The sequence below is a fragment of the Empidonax traillii genome, unplaced genomic scaffold (assembly GCF_003031625.1).
Source record: "Empidonax traillii isolate 1590-97213 ecotype Southwest subspecies unplaced genomic scaffold, ASM303162v1 scaffold133:size1091145, whole genome shotgun sequence".
NCBI lineage: Eukaryota > Metazoa > Chordata > Aves > Passeriformes > Tyrannidae > Empidonax > Empidonax traillii.
The window spans coordinates 366,386-390,780 of NW_020955326.1; the positions used below are offsets into that span (position 1 = coordinate 366,386).

At 39.1% G+C, this 24,395-nt stretch overlaps 1 protein-coding gene across 23 annotated transcripts in view; it reads right to left on the reverse strand.

The window, feature by feature from the left end:
• Positions 1 to 23,669, reverse strand: part of MPDZ (multiple PDZ domain crumbs cell polarity complex component) — a 99,768-nt gene extending 76,099 nt beyond the window's left edge. For 18 of the 23 annotated variants that reach the window (XM_027883722.1, XM_027883725.1, XM_027883709.1 and 15 more), the window contains exons 1-3: positions 13,965 to 13,983; positions 5,898 to 5,968; positions 5,151 to 5,317 (exon numbers count right to left, since the gene is read on the reverse strand). In XM_027883722.1, the coding sequence (XP_027739523.1) occupies positions 5,151 to 5,317; positions 5,898 to 5,913 (183 nt within the window). In that variant the 5' untranslated portion in view covers positions 5,914 to 5,968; positions 13,965 to 13,983. Of the gene's footprint in view, positions 1 to 5,150; positions 5,334 to 5,897; positions 5,969 to 13,741; positions 13,754 to 13,964; positions 13,984 to 14,397; positions 14,417 to 23,558 lie in introns of those variants that run through there. The other 5 variants (XM_027883727.1, XM_027883726.1, XM_027883707.1 and 2 more) reach the window with 4 other exon arrangements.
• Positions 23,670 to 24,395: the final 726 nt, after the last annotated feature.

The following is a 24,395-nucleotide window of genomic DNA, read 5'->3' on the forward strand; positions in this document are numbered from 1 at the left end:
CAAATAATTTTTAAGTTTTACACTGTATTTTCATTGACCAAATCCTGTTCAAACTGGCAATATAGCGCTCACCTTCTCAGTTTGAAATTTCATCCCTTCTCCATACTTGTACGAGGTGGGACATTACTGTAAGCATACAGGAATTGACTGACCTCACCCATTCCTTCCGCCTTTCAAAGCAGAAGATGGTAATTGTTTACGCTTGTCCAAGACATTGTCCATAATAAAGTAAGAACTCCCTTATTCTGAAGACAATGGATGGTTTTTATTTGCATGACGGTTAAGATATCAACTGAGAAGTGTTGCACACTATAAATAGCAGTAAATGGGAAAAATAACCCTCCAATCCATACTAGCTTAACTAGAACTTTAAAAGCTGCCCCTCACCTTCAGTACAACCGCACAGTTAAAACACAGGATTGAACACAAACACATCAGGAGCAACTGAGAGCAACACCTCATTTTCATCACACCTTTTTTTAAAAACGACATATTCAGTGGAGAATGTGTGAAGCACAGGAAGCCAACCTCACCTTAAGTGACACCTGGATTCTGAAAATTCAAGAAAAAATGTTAAACTGTTAACAGAGTAAAGTTTTGTGTGTGTGCACGCATGTCCAGAAATGTCACAATGTCTCCTCTTCTGAAACATAATGGTTACACTTGAAAAACCATAAAAACATTTATAATGACAGTTATAATGGTACTTATGGTAGAAGTACAGAATCTACAGACAAATCATAAGCAGAAATGTGATCACTATTCTCTTCCCTGACACTCCTGAAATGCAGGCGTATAGTATAAAAAAGTTCAGAAGAACTGGTGTATATTCCCACTAACAACAGAAGTATATGTCATTTCGGGGGCAGCAATAAACCACAAGTGCAAATCTTAAAATTACAGTGCTCTTGTGGTTGCATGAAGTATTTTTCATAACTTCTGAATTGCACTACTTTGCAGTAATAAATTCACCATAATTCCATCAAGAAATAGCTTTACAGCACTGTGATTGCATAAGTACCATATGAAAGAATATTGCTGTGTTTTATAATCTTGCTTATGCCAATTTTCCTTGACTGGCTTTCTCTGAACTGTATGTAGAATCTCCATGTGATGAATGCAGACATAATTTGCATAAGACAAGAAGAAAAATTCATAAATACCAGTGAGTATGATAAATTTATGTTACAGTCCCACAGGTAGATGCTAAATACAGTCAAGTACTGCTTACATGCAGTTGCTAAAAATATTTCTTTTAACAGTGTATGAACATTTTAAGCAATTTGCTCAACATTTTTAAGTCTCAACTTGGACAAGAACAAATATTGAGTGTTTCTGTGCTCCGGCCATTGAGCACCGGCCCTTGAACACCCCAAGAAGCACAGGCTAGTATTTCATCTGACTGCAAGATCCTGAACAGCAGAAAGGTAAGCTGCAACAGGATCACAGTGGGAGACAGGAAGCGAAGCACAAGGCAAAGGCCGTTTGAGCCCAGCACTGCCAGATGCCCCCAGCCCTACAGAGAAAGCCTCCAGGCTCCCAGAACAGGCAGTGCCACCAGCACCCCTCTGATAACTGCACCTTTATGACTCCATCCTCAGGGTGGGTGAAGCAGATCCCAAACTAGAATTTCTCATGAGCACCTCATTTCAAAACACTGAGCAAACAAGTTGTTAGTGGATGGGGTTAAGAACGTGAAGCAAACATTTCTAGTTGTGCAAACACAGTGTTTACAGACAATATTAGAAGACAAAATTTATCACTTCTTCCCTAAATTTTCTCTAGCACTGACACACAGCTATCCCCACCACTACGGTGAAGGAAAAACTATGGTCAAATCACAAGTAAAACAAAAAATCTGAGGAATGCAGCTCAGCCAAGGGAGGGCTATTTTGTTCTGGCAGAGGACTGAGTGGAATGGAAGTGGCGGGGGAAGAGGAGGAGGTGGAAGAGGGGAAGACAACAAGGAAAGGAAGAGAAGCAGGAGAAGAATGCTAGCATGGTCTGGGTATTTTCTTTAAAATATTTTATAAAGAAATATTATTGAAAAGTTTAAAACATAACAATCTCTGCCTTTTTTTTTCTGTCACTTCCTTGTCTTCAAACAATTGGACTGTTCTTCAACAGGAGAAAACAAGCATTAACTGAAGAATAAGGACAGAAAGAGACAGAAAAAAAACTTTCCTTCAGTGCTCCCCAGATCAAGTGACTAGTAAAGTCAAAACAGTAATTCTCAAAAAAGCAAACAAACAAAAAAAACAACAAAAAAAAAAAAAAAACAAAAAACAAAAAAAAAACACCACCAACTCTTTCCTGTGCCTGTTTTCCACTTCAGTGCTTAACTTCACAATGACAGTTTTGCTGTGCAAACAAATCCTGCTTGTTAGTTTAGAAAGAAAAAAAACCTAACAACTTTAAAGCACCTACCACTAAGCCCCAAAGCATCAGAGTTGCTGACTTTAGCATCACGCCTCCCCAACGTTCAGATAAAGCAACATACACTCAGTCCACACACCGCACGAACAGACAGCAGGGCTTTCATTATCATCGCTGTGCCTTCCAGACACAGTGCCTCAAGCCAGGAATACATCCTGCACTCAAACTTATTAAGCCACTAAAGGACCACAACGAAATCTCACTGGGTGACCTGCTTCTGCTGGGATACTTGCAGGGAATCTGTTTGACTTAGAAGTAAATTGCTATTCTGGCCTCTCTGATCCCATACTCTCTTTTAATCTCTACTATCCTAAAAGATGGCCTTCTCCTGATAATTTTGCAGTAGTCTTGCAGCTCTTTAAAAACTGATTAAAAATACAAGAGCAGTTTAAATAGACTGTCACATTTCACTTTAGGAAACAAAATCCCCATTCAACTATCATTGCAGTTCATCATTAAACATAAAAAAAAATTAGCCACTTCTAATGCAAAATCTCATCATTGTACAGCTCAGCATCACGTCATCCGGTCTCAAACGCAGCTCTGACTACAAGTGTTTGGGAAACAACTTGTCACCTTCCTTACTCTGGCATGGTTTGGCCAAAAAGCCTGATCACTATTCACATGCCTTGCAGTTTTCATCAACTTGTAACTTAAGAGTTTCAAGCACAGTACCCTGCCAGTTACAAAAATGATGCCCTCAAAACTGAGCCTTTGAAAATACCAAGAAGTATAATTTTTTTTTTTTTAACCTGAATGCCTATTTCATTTTTTTATCCTTTGTCCTGTTTCAGTAATCTTTGTAATTATTTAAATAACAAGAAAAAACTGACAATCTCATGTTATATTACAGGAAAGAAATAATTCTACAGAGAAAATACAGGATGAAGAGATGACACAAATCTACGAATTCAGGAAATATACATTTACGTGTGTAAGTATTCATATAAGCACACATCAGAAAAGGAAGTCACATCCAAGTAGCTTCCTTGTTAACTAACCAGGATATGTACTACGCAACATGCACAGGCCACTAAAGTTACTGCACAAATAAAAATGGCCAGTCTCTTCGCGAACGAAGAACCGGGGAAGGTCTTTACACCTTCCAGACTGCGCATTGGATTTTTTAGGTGAGACACAGTGTGCGCGGAACTGAGCCCACCCTTTAATCCTGAGGTTCATCTGCCGGGGCCAAGCATGCTTGGACGGTGGCAGTGAGGTCCTCAGGACGTAGATGGATTGCCTTACAGGGCTAACGAGCTCCATCTGCCCGGGGAGTGTCCTAACCGGGAATCGAACCCGGATCTCAGCGTTGACAACGCTGTGGTTTAGCCACTGCACCACCAGGGACACTCACTGCACAAATAAACCTGCAGTGTCAGGACAGATGGTAAAATTACTATTTGCTTTTTAGAAAATATGTGTTTTAAATTACCCACATATGGTATCAGCTGCTTCATTTTTTCTAATTTAGGCAACTGTATTTAAAAAGATAACCATCCTTTAATTTCACAACGAATGTCCAGAAGTGAAAATTTAATTTGTCTTTTCACCAAACTCCCATTAATGTTTCGGGTACACTTTCATTTCTCACTCTGTGTTCCCAGGGTCTGCACCACTTACTTCACAGAATTCTTGAGTGTCAGTGTTAAATTCTCATTTTCAAATAGCAGAGCAAACAAACCTTCAGGACAGGTTTTTTTCCTACATTTTTTTTAATCCCTCCAATATCATCAAGTGTCTAAATACAACACAGGCAAAATCTGAAACACATGGTGATGAATACAGCACTGTGGACACCATTCTAATTTATTTCTTGCCCGTGTCAAATAGCATCAAGATGATCAACAAGAAACAATAAAGGGCCACATTGTGCTCTTCTGCCACACAGCTGTGTGAAGATTGTGAGGAATCCTCACCACCACAGTCCAGTCAGAGACCAGATGTGGCTCCACACCAATGATAAGGCCCATATGCAGGGTCTGCATTCTCCCACTTCAGCATTTCTGCATACCAGACAGAGTTGACCATCTTGCAGGAGTCAACAGGAACAACTATTTGCAGATACACAGTTTAGTCCTAATTCTGTTACTGGACTAATTTTTGTATTTTACAAGTTCTTATTCTGCTGACAAGAAAATTATAGTAACAAATAATCAAATCAATATAGCCAATATAGCCAACCTTTTTCTCACTCTCACTGAAAATATGCAGAAAAGTAATACTTTTACTCAGTACACTGAGCAAGCAAAAGGGAGGCTTCCCTTTGATCTTTTTTTACTCCTATATCAAGAAAAAACATCCTCATGTCCTTCTAAGTCAACATTTCACAGCCTCCCTTTTACATTCTCGTTTTAGCAGGATAAGACACAAGAGGGCAATAAAATAAACCTACAAAAAAAGTTCTAAGACCTCATAGAAAGAATGGTCCTTTTGAATGGGAGAGACAAAATACATTGTGTCAACCCTGCACCCAAAATCACCATTTCCCTACCCTGCACATTGTAAGTAGTGAGTGTATACATAAAAATCACAAACTTAAACTATGAACACAAAGCCCAGAAAAGTCAGTGGGGTATGTCCCCATCAGTTCCCTGAACCTTCGCATCAGATTTTTAGTTTAAGCTATTTGATTTCACTGTTCAACCAGCAAAGACATTTTTGCACCACCTCAGCAATTTTTCCCTTTCATCTGGAAACGCTTCTTTTCTCACCTGATCTCTCAGTTGTTGAACAGAAGTCTGAAGGTTCAGAATTTGATTAAAGAGAGGACTCTGCAGCACTGTTTTTAATAAGTTCAGTTTCTCCTCGTTTGCAATGTCACCTCGATTCCGAAGTTTTGCCTGTAAGCGATCCATGGCCTGGAGGGCCCGATGTGTATCTGTAGCAATAATCATTTCTAGTTAGTAGCAGTCTAGAAACAGTCACATACAAGCAGGTAACAGATTTAAATATAACTCTCTTTACTGTTCAAACTATAGAGGACTTGAATTGCTCAGTTCTGAACAAAAATCCTAGCCCAAACATTTCTAATGAAGGAGGAAGTCAGAGGCAGAGCACAAAACAGAAGCCAACAAAATCACAATTTTGTCCACCAAGAGCTGGATTACAAAAGTGAAAGAGCCTTAATTAAAATTCAGTTACAGGAACTGTGGCTACAGACCACGGTAAATAAACAGTGACATAAAGAATCATAATAGAAAACATTTGTCTTTTTCATGTCTTTCTAGCAAAGATTAAAACAATCAAATCAAGACAACAGGCTATAAATTAAATACCCTAAACAAATAATGGTATACCTTCTGTTTTCAAATACCAAAACCGAAACACAAAACAAATTTCTAATCACAGTAGATAATTTTTTCAAAATCTCTCTCAGCATTTATACCAATGACCCAAATCTATCATATGCACTTAATTTGGCCACAAAAAAATACTGTGATACAAATGAAAAAAAATACCAATTGTTTCCAACATGTTTTCCACTTCTCAGCTTCTATTTTAACGTTGGTAAGAGAAAGGAAATCTTTCCCTGAAAAATAACAGAAAGGGAAAAAAGTCACATTTATAGAAGTGTTAAGCTCTGACAAGGAAGACAAAAGCTTGACTTCCAAAAACAAGATACAGCAAAATAACAAGCCACAAAAAACTTATCTCCACAGATAATTAAAATAACCTCAAAGATGACCATATTCTGAGTTACTCTGGTGCTTAAAACCTGCCTGAAAATTGCTTTAGGAATGTACTTTGTAATATTCTTGCATTTCCATATCAATGCTGCTGTCTGCATACTGTTGCACAACATCTCTTGCACTGCTTTAAACAGAAGCTATGAATCATCGCTGTCACTGATATTTTACACAGTTTCATTGCTTTCCTTTTCAGTGATTCACAAAAGACATTCCCTGCGGGATCAGTTTTCAAGTTCTATGTTGACAATTTCAGGTGCACCAGCCACAGCACATTTTTAAGTAATCTTCTTTTAAGAAAAGTCACATAAATCACAAAGCATTCATGCTAAAGGCTTGCAAGAATCTCACATTATAGCCTCCACCACTAATACGTATTGGAATTGAGACTCTGATCTGGATGATGGTTGAGTTTTCACCAGTGTGTGTTTCCAGGCAGGAAATTCTATGCTAAGAGGAAGAAATTTGGACATTGCTTTGTTTATACTTTTTGTAGCTTTGGGGGGTTGTTTGGGGCTTTTTTTTTTCAACAGTATGCCTGCAATTGCTCTGAAATTCGTAGTGAGGAGAAGTGAGGAGTTCAACAATCATTGCAGGTGTATCTTATCCTTCACAATCGTGCTTTTGTTTTCTTTATAATAGGAAAATGATTATAGCATCCCCATGCAGAACTGTGATCTCTAAGCACTCAGGAAAAGAGATTTTTTTCTTGAAACTTAGGAGAGAAAGAGAAATGGCAATGATGTTGATAGATCTCTGGGTAAGCTAGCCTAACAGGACCATTATAGGCTTGACAATCAGGCCTATACCACTGCTATTTATGCAGAAAAACAAACCATCTGGGTTTAAAATGGTCTCGTGTTCCACCAAATGACTTCCCTGGTGTGATACGTCAGAAGCTTTGTATCAATTTTATTCATGGAATCCCAGAATCATAGACTGATTAGGGTTGGAAAGAACCTTAAAGATCAACTAGTTCCAACCTATCTCTCATGGGCAGGGAACCCTGCAGTAGACCTGGCTAATCAGAGCTCCATCCAGCCTGGCCTTGAACACCTCTGGCAATGGGAGTGTTCACAACCTCTCTGAAGGTTGCTTTTGAATTTGCCAATACATTGGTATAGAATCACTCATCACCCTTTTCAGGACAGTATACCACTTAGGGACAAACCTTCCAACTGCTTAAACCCAATTTTGTCAAAGTAATCTAATTCCTTGATTCAATAGAATCCAATACAATACCAGTAACAAATAAAAATACGCTTTTATAAATTTGTTTTCTCACTTGGCAAGGGAAATTCCAGCACATGACTGTCAGATCTGAAAATCTGAACGTATCTTATTTTTTCACCTTGTCACTCTACAAAACAAGATAAAATTAAGTCTATTTTACACGGAAAGGGCTGGATGAGATTATTTAAATACCATGAAGTAAGTGGGCTTCCCCAAACCTTAATCACCCATAGCTCATTTTTAGATTAACAAACTACTATCACTTCTATTCAAACCCCCTATTTACAAGTTTACATTTATGGCACATTCATAGGTGTCTTTCTCAGTGGCAATGCCAATCAAAGCAGTTCTTTCCTATTTCACTGTTCCAGTTTTTTCTCTATAGCTACTCTTGGGGCTCTGTACTGGATGCAATCAGAAAACTGTGCAAAAAAATAGATATGGAATTGTTTTTCAGTCATTTCAGTGCCATGATCCTATCACAGCAATATACACACAAACACACAGCATTATATGTTCATGAGATGAAATTACTCAGGAAAAATACAGCATTACTGTTCTGCTTCAGCTCCACAAGAACATAAAGAAGAGATGCAGCTGTAAAATGTCCCTGTCTTTTGGAATAGCTGGATATTGCTCTATATCATGATTTTATTTGCCTGAAATCTCATTCTTGCCGTGCTGTGAAAGACATGTTTTACAAGTGACAGCAGAGAAGGTCACCACTGTGTTCAGGCAACCCTGAAGGTATGAACTCTGACAAATTATAGTGAAAGATTTCTAAAAGCAGACACAAGTCCTAAACATACTCTACAGATTGAGATGATGGTATTTAATCTGCAATTAAAAGAAGTCCTTAGCTCTGCTAAGACACTCATTATATACTTTCTATTTACCTCATGCTTTAGAGAGAGAAATGAATACTGCTCCAGCACTACGCCAGCATCAGCAAATCCATTTTTAACTCTCATTTTAATTCTCCTTATTTGTGTTTACATCATCAGGGAATCCCTTCCCAGCTGGCCAGCTTAATGCTTTTGTTGACTGCAGCAACAAGCGTGAGCAAGACCAAAACTGCTGTAAGGATGTTTTCCCTCAGGACACCTCTGACACAGATGCAATGCATTGAGGCACACCAGTGTTTCTACACATCTCAGGCCCAGATGACCCGTTCCCTCTGCCTGCACTCTGAACCCCACATGACTGTGCTCCTGCTGTGCCACATCCATGCTAACAAGCGGGATCTCTCAGCACCAGCTTAGTGGCACATTAACATGTGGAAGTACAAGAGAAGCAGCCACACATCTGCCCAAAATACACCACTGAGACACACCCACAAGCAACACCACTGATTTCAGGCCACCTCGGTCTTTAAACCAAGGTATTTTAGAAATAATGTGCTAGGGAGAAGTAGAGAGGCATGCATGATGACTTGCTGACAGGCATAAGTCTATCATTTGCTAAAATTAATATTTTTATAATGCCATCACAGACTTCTAGATGTACAACAGGAAGATTTGTTCTGATTTTCTCATTCTGCAAACTCATGGCAACTTGTATCACAGGAACCTGGAGCCAAAACTAGCCCTTCTATACATCATGCCATGCCGTTCACACTTCAAAGAGCTTACTAGCTTAGCTCAAAGTAGATTTAACTATTTTTAAATTTCAGTGCTAAAGTTCATTAATCTCTTCACAGTAATAAGGACAGAGACTGTCTGAGTTAGACTTTTTTTATTAGCAACTCAAAGAAATACTGCTAAGGAAATAGCAAGCTAAATTTACTTTCAAGTTTTAAAGGCACAGGCACCTGAAAGCTATGACTTAAAAAAAAAAAAAAAAGCAAACAAACAAAAAACCCTCTCCGCCTTCTACTTTTCTTTCTGTTTTATAACACTAAAGTAGAAAACACAAGGAATTTTAGACAGGCATGTGGTGACAAACATGGTCTGCTCTCTAAGTATAAGCAAAAATTAAAAATTATCCCTTTCAAACTTGAATTTCAAATTTGATTCTTCACATAGTAAGAAACAAAAATGTTATATACACATTTCTCTACTCTCTATGCTACCCTCCTTTGATAAGGTTGGTTGCCAGAAAATAGTTGGCAGCTCTGATTTCCTTCTGTCCACTTCTGTAATGCTAAAATCCATAGGTGGCAGAATTTAAAAAAAAAAAAAACAACCTGAAATGTATTTGATTACCTCCTTTCTACTGCAATCACACAAGACACTTAGCTAAAGAGACAAAAGATTCATGAAAAGATGACCTGTTTCCAATGGTTGTTCATTCACACCTGATCGCTTAGTTTCTACAAAGAAATTGTCTCTGTTTCATTGATAGATACTCTATCTAGTATTTCACAATGTCATTTCAGACAATACCCTGGAAACTAGTGCTCATAGCAGTGGATTAGCAAGCGTGCAATGCCAAAGATAGAAAACACAGTAATAGGCTTTGCCCTGTAGCTCCTGCATTACTTGAAGTGCTCTAGAGCACACAGAGGAAATGCCTATCTTAAGTGTAATCTCTGGGCCCAAACTTTGGCATGAGATTAAAATCAAATCTGTTTCAATTAAGCAGCATGGTAACCACAACATGCATTTAACAGCTGCTAAAAAAAAGTATTTCGAAACTTCTAATCGAAATTTCAACACTTGGCCTGGTTTTGTCTGTGCAAGAGATTTCCTTAAACATTTGATTTTTATCCCATGTCATTTCCCTCCCATATTTTCTGGCTATCACTCAAACAGGCATATTGTGCTGGCACTGCATGGTGCAGTTAGAGGAAACCAAAATACGCAGGAAGTGGAAGATATTAATTACTGCTAAACCTTCTGCTTTGCCTGCAGATTCCAGGAGCTCTTCCATTTTGCCCAGTTACATCCTGCCTGCTAAGGAGAAAAACTAAGGTGGATCCCAGATTTTCTGGGAGTAGTCTTGTCAAAATAAATGCAGTAGAAACTATTCATGGTAAATTGAAAAATCTCGTGCTTTTCTATGTATTTTTCTACTGTCACAAAGGCAATTTTGCTCTCGCATAAAGCATTAAGCACACCGAGAAAGAGTATGGAAATAACTGCAAAAGAACAGAGACCAACAGAGAAAAGATGATAAATGAAAACAATTAGTGGAAAGGAAGAAAGAAAGGGAAAAAAGGCTAGCCCACCATTTTACTGACAGGACACGAGCTTGCCAAATTAACATCAACCACTCAGTTTCATCAGCCAAGAGACCCTGCACTGCTAGCTTCTGAATGACAAAAGAGAGAACTGATTCAAATTAAGGATTTAATACAAGCAAAATTAATGTGCACTGTTCCACAAAGAACAAAGCAGATTTCCACTATCTGGAATGTAACAGGTAAGCAAGAGAAGCCTGATATTTACATTTAAAAGCTATGTTAATGAAAATTGTTCTGAAACATTCAAAGTAGAAATAAAAAGGCAGTATTCACATAGCCTATATTAAGACTGTAAGAAGTCTGAAAAGATGTTACTAGCCTCTTGAAATTTAGGAAAATGCTGACTGCATCAAAAATATGTAGAGATGTAACGGCTCTGTACATTAGAGAAGTTCTGCGATAGAGCTGAACAGCCTTATGTATTTTGAAGCAACCGTGTAAACAAAATTTTAAACATTCAACTACTTTTAACCTTCTGTACACAACATATTAATGTATTAAGGAAACTTAAAATTCTTTCTGATAAATTAGCAGCCTGTTCACTGTGTATAATTAATAATGTTCTAAAACACTGTAAGGAGCCCTATATCAGCATAATATAAAATATCCATGTTAACTGACATGCAAGTCATTAACTGCAACCAAAATGGGCTTAAACTATCCATTATGCTTTCACCTCCTGAAAAGCCTGTCTGATATAGCACATTTAAAAGTGATTTGCAGAGAGTACTGCAAAAACGATAACATAGTAAATGAAGTGTTTCTAACGGGGTTTTGGTGGGTTTTTTGTTAATGAAACAAACATATCTGTTTATAAAAAAGTATTTTTTCAGTAAATATTTTCAATTGAGATAAGTTGGAATCCTTTCTTCTAACTTCTGAAGTGCATTAGCTTCAGAAACTGAAAAGCAACTTTTTAGCATGTGCTGAATATATGGGACACGACAGATACTGAATTAACGAAACACAGGCATGGTTAATATTGCCTCTTTATGTTTTCAGCATAGGCGATTGATTACCATAGTCATTAAATTCAGTTAAACCTGATGAAGCATAGTTCCTACAGCAGTTGCACCTCTTAATGTATACTGGATTCTTCACAGAGGTGACAACAGCATACATAAATGAATAAATACAAAGCTTCACTGAACAGGTGCCAGTAAGCTTCAACAAAGAGTCATTGTTTCCCTTACAAACTGAAAAGGCAAATTTCTCATTGTATACTGGGACAATAACAAGCAAGTTATACAGAAAATCATGACAGCGTATAACAAGACTGCTGTGCAAGAGGTCTCAGATGCAAGGACAAGGTTTGAAAAGTCTACGAAAGAAATACTTCAATATTGCCTAGGCAAAAGTAGCACATTTTTTACTGACTTGTTGGGAATGCCAAAAAAACTGTCCTTAGCAATGATGCCAGCATGATACTGCACTGTCTTAAACTGCTTCATCAGGATGATCAAATCTAAAGTCAGTTAGAAAATTTATTGGATGCTCTCCACAGAATGTAAACTCTTTTAAAGGAAACACAGAGATGATTTTAAAGGTCTTTAAATTGGTTCTCAATACAGTGAATAAAGTGCTGCTTGTTAAAGGAGAACCATCTACAGCGATCTGGGTGACTGAGAAGGGCACGGCATTTCCCTATGAAGAATTCACAGACAAAGGGCCAGGAGGAATATAAAGATCATCAATTGGTATGTAAGTAGTGCAGTTCTCTCTTGCCTGATGCTGATACTGATCTAACTTTCGTAATGCACTTCTGTGTAAAGAAGAGTGAGTGTATCCAGTTCCTGATGAAAAAGCCTCTTCAAAGCACTAAGGAAACCACCAGAAACACTAAAGTTAATCAGCAAATGTTACATGCATATTACTGTTAACTAAATACATACAGACAAAATATATGCATACTAGAAATGGATAACAATTTGGGGGAAAAAAAAAGTTGATGTTCTTTGTCTTAAAAAATGTTGCTTGTTAAGGTGGATACGTCCTTGTATATTTTCAGTCTGCATTCTTTTCTTCTAGTGTTACTACTTTCAATTTCCATAGAAGCTCAAGTAACATTCCTAAAAAATATTTTACTACTTTCCCCTTTTCCAGTTTAGCTTCCTTCCTCCCAAGGAGTTGCTGTTATCTTGGAAAACGGAGTGGTGATATGGAAACCACAGGGCATCATACGAGAGAAATTCCGCAACTGCAGAATTCAAACCCTTGCCTGATTACGGTAAATCACTCCTCTCCTCCCGAGACAGACTCCTGATACCATTTCTGGCACCAAAGCCGACAAGGACGTTTCTACTCAACAGTTTATAGTTAAAAAACCCACCTTCTGCACGTGTTAAGAAGTAAAAATATAACGGGATGCGGCAGTGTCATAAAAGCAAAAGACAAGGAAAAGGAGGCAAAAATAAAACTACAACATTCTTTAGCCAAGTGGAAAATCAAGTCTGTTAAATGCGGTACACGGAGTTCAAAAGGTCAGCTTTGTGAGAGTTTTTCTTTTGCTGCCTTTCTTCCTACTGCTATTTCCAGTAACATATGGAGGTGCTGGCAGCAAGGGGGAACACCGTTTGAGGAACGAACCTTCCCGAAAAGCAGACCCTTTCCTCTGCGCATCCAGACTCATCAAAGGGCACGGCTGCGGGCGGCTCACCGCCGCTCCGCTTCCCCTCTGCCAAACCCGTCACGTTTAAAGGCGTACCCGAGGAGCTGCAGGAGCGCCACAGCGGGGTCCGGACCGGCGGGAAGCGCCGACATCACCATGGCAACAGGTACCGACCCCCGAGCACCCGCGGCCGCCGCCCCGCCCCGAGCCCAAGGACACCGCCGATCTCGCCCGGGCCTCCGGTCCGGCTCTGGCTCCGAGCGAGTCTCAACGCCGCCGACCACAGGCGCTGGCCGAAGGCCGCCCGCGGGTCCGCGGCAGCGGCGGCAGGTGAGGAGACCCTGCCCGGCAGGAAACACCGGCGGGGGTTGAAAACGGAGAGAAGGCGCGGGCAGCAGGGCGCCCTGCAGATGCCGGAGGAGGCTCGGCTTTTGTTTATGTGAGGACGAGTCCCCGCCAGGCCGCTGGAGCCCGCGGACCGCCCGCCGCCGCAGGCCGGAGCCCCGGCCCAGCGCGGCCCCCAGCGCCGCATCCGCTGCCCGCGGACGGTCCCGGGCAGGAGGGACGGGACACAGCAACAGGCTCAGCAACCCCCGCGACTCCACGGCCTCTCTGCTCCTCCAGCCATACCCCTCCCCGGCGAAACCCGGGGGACCAAGATAACAATAATAAATAAAACTTCGCGAGACAAATGCATTTTAAAAGGCTGCTCAAACTCCAGCGACATGGCGGGCCCTCCCCGGCCCGCATTCCCTCAGGACGGCGCGGGCGAGCACAGCCCCCTCCCCGCCGCCCGGCCCGTCGCCCCGCTTACCCCAGCGCCTCGGCGGCCCCGCCGCCCGGCCCCGGTCTCCGCCCTTCCCGCCCCCGAGTAGCGGCGCCGAGCGATCCGCGCCGCGGGGGCAGCGCGCTCGGGCACGCCCCACCGGCCTGAAACCTAATCCTGCGCCGCCGCCCCCCCAGCCCGCGGCTCTCCCCGGGGAACGGCTGGGCCGCTCGCCCGCAGCGCCGAGGGGGACCGCGGCCGCACCGCCGCGACGGGGGGCGGGGGTATCCGGGGGGGGCGGGAGTATTCGGGGGGTGGCGGGAGTATTCGGGGGGTGGCGGGGCACGTTCGAGTGCTGCCCGGCCCGCTCCCTCCCGGCCTGTCGCCTTGCGGTCCTTCCCGCAAAGTTTGCCTCCCCACGGCTGCCGGAGTGTACCCCGTGCCAGGGGTGACACCGGGGAGCCGGGCTGCCCGGGTTTACTTCCCCGGTTCGCCCGTGAAGTGGAGGCGGCGGCGGGCTAGCCGCTGCCTCTGCCCGCTAGGGCCGTGCAGCCTGCAGCCGGGCCCGGCCACCGGCTGTGCGCCTTCGGCTGCAACAAGATGAGCCGGGGCTGGAAAATGGGAAATGATTGGATAAGTTAAATAAAAAAAAAAAATTGAATTAAATTAAATTTTAAAAAAAGGCAAAGACCAACAAACAATATATGATGAAGTCAGACAAAATGATTAATGAGGTCACAGAGTTACTGAGAGTTACTGAAGGGGTGATTTTTCCCTCGATCCAGCAGCTGGTTAGTGTCTTAACTAAAACTAAAGATGACGTTGTGTGCCTTTCACATATATGTGTCTAAAAATAAAGCACATAATGCAGGAGTGTTTGCAGGGACCACACAAACATAAGTTCGGCTAAAAGTGGAATTATTTTGCTGCTTGTTAACTTTGCCTCTTCACGGAAATGCTATTAGTCATGGTTTCCCGTTTTCTTTTACAGGAGATAATTCTTTGGTATAGGTGCACTCCAGCGGCTCCATCGAGGTAACCCCCTGCAGAGGGAGATGGACCCGCACTGTTACTGCCAGGCATGTTGACCCCGGCTCCCTGTACTCTTTATCTACTTGCCTTCTGATCTGGTTTGGTTCTTTCACCAAATGGATTTTAACTCTTAAGTGTCATCATATTCAAGTGATTGTGGTTTGGGATGATTTTTTTTTTTGTCACACAATCATTTTAAAGAAACAATATTTTGAAGATATAATGAAGTACTGCCTAGCTATTTTCGAGAGGATCAGTAAATACAACCACAGCACAAACACTTTCATTAGCAGAACACTTAACATGTAAACTTTAGGAAAGGCAGGTCTTTGCATATTGCGTGAAATTATTCTTTTTTTATTTTGGAAGATTAAATTCTGAAAAAAGTTGCAGCAACATTCCTCTTACTTATTACAGCTGGTGGATTGAAGAACTACAAATGATTAGCTACCTTTTTCTCTGCTGAATACTATAATGTGCATGTAATTACACCTTTTTAAAAAATAATACTTCCACTTTTTAACTAAAAATAATTTTCAAAATTTTATTCACAGGTTCCATTGTTCAGTCTGTCATGTGCTGGTAAGCATATTGCTTTTTGAAATCAAACACTGAGTAGCTAGGACATTGAATGCTCTGTAAACTGTCCCACTAACTTTGTGTGTTACATGAGCCTTTATTTAATCGAGAATAAAATCTTAAAATGAAGTTACAATTTGTTTGCATGTATCATTGTTCAATAAATAAACCACAGTCAATTAGATAAGTACAAAATGAGACAGCTCCTGTTATTTTGCTGTTGCTCAGGCTTTAACCATAACATCCCCCAGAAATAAAATATAGTGACACTATTAAGTTTAAAGGGCCAAAATTAGGTGCAATGCTACTTTACACCTGATGTATAACAACATCAGTTCTGTAATAGGTCTTCCCAGTGAAATTTGTCTTTGTATGGGATATACCTTTCAGATAGTTTTCTAACATATGGACAGCTATTTTCAAGTAGAAATAAATTTTCAATTATATTGAGATTTTGTCAAGTCCTTGAAGTATATATTAAGTAGATGATAGCTACTGAACATCGTTCTACCTTAGTCCTTGCCTTTATTTGCATGGGCATACTTATGCCAACACAGCCACATGCACAAACTTGGCTATCTCAGGAAACACACAACATATCTATAATGGGAATTTGCATGACATGAACATAATGAGCTCTTGTGTACAGTAGCTGATGACTCTGACGAAGAGCCATGCGGGCATAGTTCTAGCAAATGAAGCAAACTGTTAGGAGTTGGAGTACACTAGTGGTCTTGTGCATATACGTACTAGTAGGTTTAGAAAGCTAATTAGAAAGACCAGCAGTTAGTATTTACTCATTTCTTCTTTTTGTTTATAACAAAGTAGGACAGAAAATCATGGATTCTGCAATGAGGAAACCATGTGCCCTCTCCAGCCATTTCCCAGAAAAAGAAGGTCACAAAGCATTAATGTTTTCCTTAGTGTGGGTTACATTTTGTGCAGTGACACACGATGTTTTAAGTTATGTGATGGCTTCATTACTGTAAGTAGTGGGGCCACTGACGTTATCTTGAGAGATGCTGTCCTTAAAATGTGAGAAAAGAGAGTCTATTGTGTATTTCAAGTCTAAATATGTTAACAAACTACAAAAAACCTACATTTATCTATACTACTTTAAATAAAAATTGCAAGCAGTTTTTTAAAGCATAAGTTTTCTTCAAAAGACCATTATGACCACAAAATCCATAACAAAAAAAAAAAAATTCTGTCAGAAAGAACTCTTAAGGAGAAGATTAAGACGATCTAAAAAAACCCCACATTTTATGTTCTCCGGTATTAATATCCAGAAATATTTCATTTCTCAGGCCAATTTATAATACGGTTAAAGTATCAGTATTGAATGAGATGTCTGCCTTGCTGATTTACTTAAATAAAATACTAATATTAATGATGTACTGCTTATAATTATTAGAAAACATGAAGGAGAAATGAACTTAGGAAAAAGTCTTTACAAAAATGTCAGGGGCACCAAAAGCAAGTCTGTGTGTCCATTAAATCATTCATCAGGATGCTGTTGGGGATGCAGTCTTTTAAAATAGTAATGGCAACAGGATCCAGCAAATGAAATGAGAATCTGATTCTGCTCTGACTCGCAAATACTAACTTCACTGTGAGAAGGATACTGTCTTTGAAACACATTTGACAAAGTTTATGGCACAGATCTATTTAATCTGTAACAAACAAACATGTATTCATAACAATAATTGTTTAGTTTCATTACCATGGGTATTAAATTTCGGTATGGGCATTGGTATTGCATGCCCCACTGCAGAATGAGTAGAATATATATTTTAGGGCCTAAAGGAATCCTGTGAGGGAGGACTCAGAAATATTTATATATTTTATATTTATGCTTCAAAAATTCCATCTCTGAATTTAGAATAAAAGAGACCAAGAAACCCTTTTCATAAGTACTAAGTTGATGAAAAATTTAATAAATTTCTACTTTTTTAGCCTTACTCTTCATTATTACAGCATAATTTTATGAATGTATATTCATGTATATATTTGCATGCATAGACACAATATTATACTTTTCATTAGAACATTTCCTCAAATTTTAAGTTAAAAAACCCCACTAATTGTAATTTTCCCTTTTGGAGAATGGTAATAATTATTATAGATCAAATTTTATTCCCTGATGTGTAAACCAAGAGTAATCCATTCCATTAAATAGAATTAAACTGTAGAAAACCAATTTGAGATCAAGGGTAACTATGATCCTAATTGCTACAGCTGCTAAACTAAATGTATTAAGTATATGGTTATGCATTCTGTCCTTATCCAACTAAAGATGGATCACTATCTTCTTCTTTTTGCATTGAGCTCTTTAGAATAGCATGCATTTGTATTGGATTTCCAGAAGTTACACTAGAAGCAGCAAACAGTCAAGTTAAATATAACACACTTCTCTGCCATCACCTCAACATAAAAATTATGTTTCAAAAGTCAGATGGCCTAACAATGCAGTTACTTCTGTTAGTGGAGGTAACACCTTGCATGTTGTTATGCAGAGTTAAAATTAGGAACTTTCTGTTAACTTTTGCATTTGAAATTTATTCTTTTTTATTATTATTATGCTGAAAAGTAGAGAATATTAGTTTCACTTACTGAAACATGCATGTTGGCAAGAATGGTGCATAGATTTACATTTTAAAGGTTCTTAGGGAAATTGTCTTCCCTGGGGATATACTTCATAACTGTTATTATTGCTATTGGAGGTTACACATATGTGTAGAAGAGAAAGTATGCCCTGCAAGGTAAAACAGAGTAAAAAAAATTATGAAAGGTATGTTAATTATTTATAACTACAAAACAAAATACTAGAAATTATGCCAAATTAAAAGGACACTTATTTACACACAAACAGGATTGTTAAAAGCACAGGCCTTGCCCATAGTGTAGAAGTGAAGCCAAAAAAGTGACAAAGAATATTAACCTTATCGTAGATTTTTCAGACACATAATACCTATAAGGAGTGCCTGGGTTTGTCAGATTAAGGCTTGGTTTTATTTTCAAATGTTGAATTTTGCCGAAGGCTGCCACATGTTTGACAGACCCCACTCTCAGAAAACCTAATTTAAAAGTCTCTTTTTAGAAGTCCCTCAAGGGACACACTCCAGAACAACATGTGATCTCCAGTACTTGTAAATGCAACAGTTATACCAGTATTTAAAAAGACAAGGCAATATCTCATCAATAATTTTTGTGTTAGAAAAACTGGTAGGCCCTACATGACATTTCCTTAAGTTCTAAAAACTTCAGAATGGAAGGACTGACCTGACTAGTTCAGGAGTTTAGGTAACAACTGATCAATTTTGAGTATTGAAAATGCTATCTCCACAATAGGTTTAGGTGTCAGAACAGCTATACAGATTTATCTGGAAAAGAAAAAAAAAAGTACTGTAATTAACAGTTTTACAGGCAGGTAAACTGCAGTACTTATAGATAATTTTTTTATATGGCTCTGCAGTTTATCCACATACCTGGTATTTGCCTCTCTGTGCACTATTTAGCTATTCAGTGTATCTGACATCTTGTCCTACGCAGTGTATGATGCAGATTACATTTGAGAGTACACATTGTCTACAAGTTTTTGCTTCTGAACAAAACTGTGAAATTGGAGAGGTGTTTTACTGTCGGTGGTTTTCAGAGTTAAAAACTTAGGAAAAGACTGCGTTTGCAGTCTTGAACCTTTTATTCCCAGAAACATTCCTGATACCACCCATTCTGAATAAATAGTTCCCTACACGTTGAACAGTTAAAAATGGTATCAACCCTCCACACTGTCCCAGTCATGCACCAGTATTCAAGCTGTAGTTTGTTTGAGAGGCAATGACGTTTTACATATGGTTTTGCCAAGTCAGTGTGTACAGAGAGACCAGGCAAACAGCTTTGTTCCATGACCTTCCCCATATGCTTCCCTAAAGGGGCTGTTTCAACATGGCTCTGCATGTTCTTTCTCAGTTTTAACTTATGAGTAAAGAAGAGGCTGAAATGTGCATCTGTGTCTTTCTTTTATCTTATTTAGGATGTAGCTGAACTTTGGTTTAGGACTAAAATTATTAGTTTTACTACTATTATTAACTGGCATTAATACTATTAATACATAAATGAGTCGAAAGTGTGACAGTCTATGAATTACCAACATTATGTTGGCATCAGTATGAAGTGTGTAAGTCCAAAATCCAAATATGCCAATTATATATCTCTCTGCCTGTGAACTTGTAAATTACATATTGCTCATTCAGATTGGACCAGTCATTTATGGATATCTGGTGACATTGGCAAAAGAAATAGCTCTGCTTTCTTGAAGAGGCTACCCAGGAAAAAGGCTTTATTAGCTATTATACCTGTCATCCTCTATTAATGCTATTTTATACACCAAGATCAGCACCTGTAAAAACCAGAAAAGGTGGAGGAACTTTTCCCTTATTAAGAATATATCTCATTCAGCAAGCTGGATGAAAGCAGGAAACTTCTGATGCTTTGTGCTACAGACTATTGGCCCTGATATGAATGAACATGTCAGTAACTGGCTGAATTTTTAGAGTCTTCAACAGGTTAACTAATGTAAAAATGCTTTAAATTTCCTTTGATTCGTTGACTGTCCTGCCTTCCTCTGTTCCTGCTCAGCTGCTACTAAAGAGTTCACCATTCATACACTCCACTCAGAAAGTACTAAGAAAAGAAATGAAAAAACACAGAGAGAAAAGAGATTTCAAATAACCAGAAGATTTAAAAAGGTTGGTGTTTCTGATTTTTACAAGTATCTAACAAATGGAAGTTCCATTTTAGTTCGCTCTTAAATAAGAATTTGATACTAAGTGAAAATCACTTTAGCAAATGAAACAAATATAAATTGAGCTCAACTGCACTCTCACTAACATTAAAAAAGCTCTCTTAGAGCGGGAAGCTAAATCAGTAAATCACTTTTTTCTGTTAAAGTCCACTTTGGTTTAGGTCAGCTGCTTCTCTTATAGATAAGGGTTCCTTCTCATAGTGGTATTGTCGTGATGCGCTCTTAAAGTCTTTGATATGAAATGTGCAAATTTGCCCTTAGCTGTTCAGTAAGTGCCAGAAACTTGCATTATAAGAGAAACAAGAATGAATATTCCATCTAGAAACACATGGCTGTAGTAAGGTGATTCCCTCATTTTCAGAAGTAAAATGGTTACCTATTAGTACTCATGACTTTGTATGCAGAAAATAGTTAATTTTCTAGCTACATGGTGTTGCCACTGTCATTGGCTAAGTCTCCTTTTTTGTTTTCTTAAACCTTTTAAGGATTCATAAAATGTGCAGAACACAGGACAAGGTCTCAAGGCTGCTATAAACTTCCCCCAGTTGTATGGCTTGAGATGACACTTAGTCTACAACCAATCAGAATCTCAAAATATGTTATGCAAAGGCTCAGATGAGCTGCAATTTTTTTTTCCTTATATGATTGCCTTTTAATTTTTGTTGCCAAGGGGACAAACCAAGAAAAAATGGATTTAACAACTGCAAAGTGGCGCATTTTTAAACTGCTGTTAATAACATTTGAACTCTGAATCTAATTTGTACGTAGGATGAATGAATAGTAATAATGTCATTTTAGAAAATAAAGCAACTAAACAAAAATCACACTTTTCCTATCATTCTCTGCTATCTCATGTCCCTGTCATTTTGGGAACTCAAGCTGTGAAAAACAGAACTGTAAATGCCCAGGTAGCTACAGAAACATATGAAGGTAAAGAAAACCAAAGTATTGAACCAATTCTATCTCATAATCCAGTATTGCCTTAACATACACAGACCATCTTGAACATCAGGAAAGTCCACAATGCACATCTGGTTTGTAAATACTACTCAAACAGCAGAAAGGAGATGCTGCAGAGAACAACAGAGATGTTTCTACATCTCCCCATCCCCCTTGGTGTATTTCCATAGGAAAGGCTTGACAAGAGAAACAGGAAGGAAACCAGCAGCAGGAGAAAAACCGTTTAAGGTTTTAAACTTAGACCCACTAGTTTGCATACTATCCCCTGCCCTGCAACATAAAGTGCATCATCATGCTCATGAGGCTATAAGCAGCTTTTCTCCTTCCCTCCTCCAATTCACTCCTATGCATTCTCCTTTTCTGGAACCTAAGGCATGACAATTCACATGATCTTTACCACAAAGGGCTTTCAGACATCTGTGACTGCAAGGTTACTCTCACTGCAGTCATCTTCTGCAGACACTTTTTCTGATGATGTCACTGTCCATTTCACTGTAGTGAAATAAATGGTGAACTTGGATATTGAAATATCCTAAGAAAAGTTAGAGGTGAACAATTTTTTAAAGGATTTATTCAAGCTGGAGAGATCCAAAAGCCTTTCTCCAGATCTGTGTAAGTACCTAGAGGAGGCTACCAGTATTGTTACACCCAATACTCAGCCCCATCCAAGTCTGCTGCCTGGGTCTTCACACTTTGGGACTTACTTTTATGACATTGAATTTACCTAGATGACTCTGTTTTTTTTTCTTAAAATATCTTTGGTCTATCATCAGGTAAATGCTGCTAGAATTCATAAACCATACATTTTTCTATCTGATTTTGGAGACTACCCAGACTTCTCTGATAGAAGATACCTTCCTGAGCAGGTACCACAATGGCATATTTCTTCATTTTTAAGAAACAATTTGGCACTCAGACAAATGAGTCTTGCAAGGGACTTACATTTCTTACAAAAATAACCTATACTATCCTAGCTAACGTTATGCTGAGTTGGGCACAGTCCCTGCATTTGACATCAAGACTGTTTTGTCTCACACTCATCACACATGACATTATTGGCATCTAAAACCAGAAGTCTTTTACCTGACTCTCTCCAGGAATATACTAGTAAATTCCTTGATCAAGAGAGTCCTCAGTCCAAACAGAGGCAAGAATGAAATTTAAATCAGGATCTACTACACTCCAGGTGGACGTTGGCCCACAATACTATTCTATGTATTTGTGGGTGTCTCTACTCCATATCAAAAGGAGAATCTGCCTTTCATGCAGATATGAAACAGCCAGAGAATTTCATGATCCATAAATCTGAAGTAATAGGAAATGCCTCAGTCCAGGCAGAGAGAAAGGTTTGAATATCCTTGTCTATGTTCTTCCTTGCTAAGGCAGTCCTGGGCCAGCATCCTTTTGGAAGACAACAAATGATCTCTTTCCACACCTCAGTACTTCCATCAAGGTCTTGAAAGCCATAGCAAGGCCATAGGCACCTAATATATTTGCAAACTTATATCAAACTAGATTAATCATATTTTCTCTGGATGCAGCTCCAGATTCAGTACCTTCTTCTTAACGAAGGAAAATCCAAATGGTTTCTTACTCCATATAATGCTCTCAACATTGGAACATGTTTATTGGATTTTTTTGTATGACTTTTAAAGAAAATCCTTGAAATAATTTAAACAGGAACATTTATCTTCCAAATAGTCCAAATAGACTTATTTTGCATCTGCAATTTTATTCATTAATGGTACGTTTGTACACAGCTTTGAGAAAACATACCAGTTTTGCCATCTGACCTTCAAACTGCCTCAAGCTTTCATTAAACCATAAACATCAGCATTCTGATAGTGGCATATGTACCAAGTACAGCAGTGACTCATGCCTTACTTAGATGGGTACTTTCCTTACAACACTGGCAAATCATAAGCGATTTTTCAACCTTGATAAGATATTTGAGAAATCCAATTTCCTGTGGGAATAAAGGTGTCTTGCAATCCAGAGATACTGAAGATGCTTGTTAAAACCAGGGAGGAATTGCAAACTCTAGAAATTAAGGAATTTGAACATCTGTTGAAACTCAGTAAGCATTTCTCTAATGACTGAAATAATAAATCTGATAGACATTTGGCATAGAACCTCTAGAGAAACAAAACAAAAAAAGGAGATATATACTTCAAATTAATTTGGCAGATGGCTCAGAAAAGAGTTTCTCAATTTCTCTTCAAACTGTAAATAAATCAGTTGAACACCCTTTTCAGGACTACATTTACCAAGTGTCAGATGAAGAGAAGCACATAATGTAATCAAGTATCCATCACTGCAACGTGCTGAACCAATTAGAAGTTCATAGAGCAGGAAAGGCATCACATCCCTGGTAGTTTCTCTGCAGAGCTGATCTGCAGGGTGCTTCAAGTCCTAATAGGATCACTCCTTGTTGCTACGTAGCAATGCAGATATACCAGCATGTCATGAGGCACTGCCCTGGAGAGACAGACAGCCTAGCTTCAAGTATTCAGAGATGGCTTGGGAACCAGAAATACTAGATGCATATTAGTTCAACACCAAGCCTGCCAGAGTTCAAGAAATATCTGGACAATGCTGTCAGGCATGTAGTGTGACTCTTGAGGATGTCCTGAGCAGGGCTAAGAGCTGGACTTGAGGAGCCTTGTGAGTCACTTCCAACTCAGGATATTCTATGATTCTATGCATCTATGACTGAGCTAATTACCTCTGGGCAATGGAGCATTTTTGGTCCATTTAGGTGGATGCTGTGCTAATGTAATCATCCTGCTCCTGATACCCACGTGGTAGCATCATGTAGGCACACATAACTATGAAATATACACTGCAAGAAGTGAACAATCCATATCACTGGTTTACAATACTTTAAAATATGGGTTATGTTTTTAGTGAAAATTGTTGAAATTCTAGATGTACAATTTAGTTGACTGGTACAACAACAAACATTTTTTGCACAAAAGATGCTGTAATAGCTACTGCACTCTTTGCATATAGGTGACAAACAGTGATTGAGAGACACTGTAGAGCAGAAAATGGGATGAGAAGGGAAAGTAGATAACAAAAGTTTGTTGTGTCTTCCACTGCAA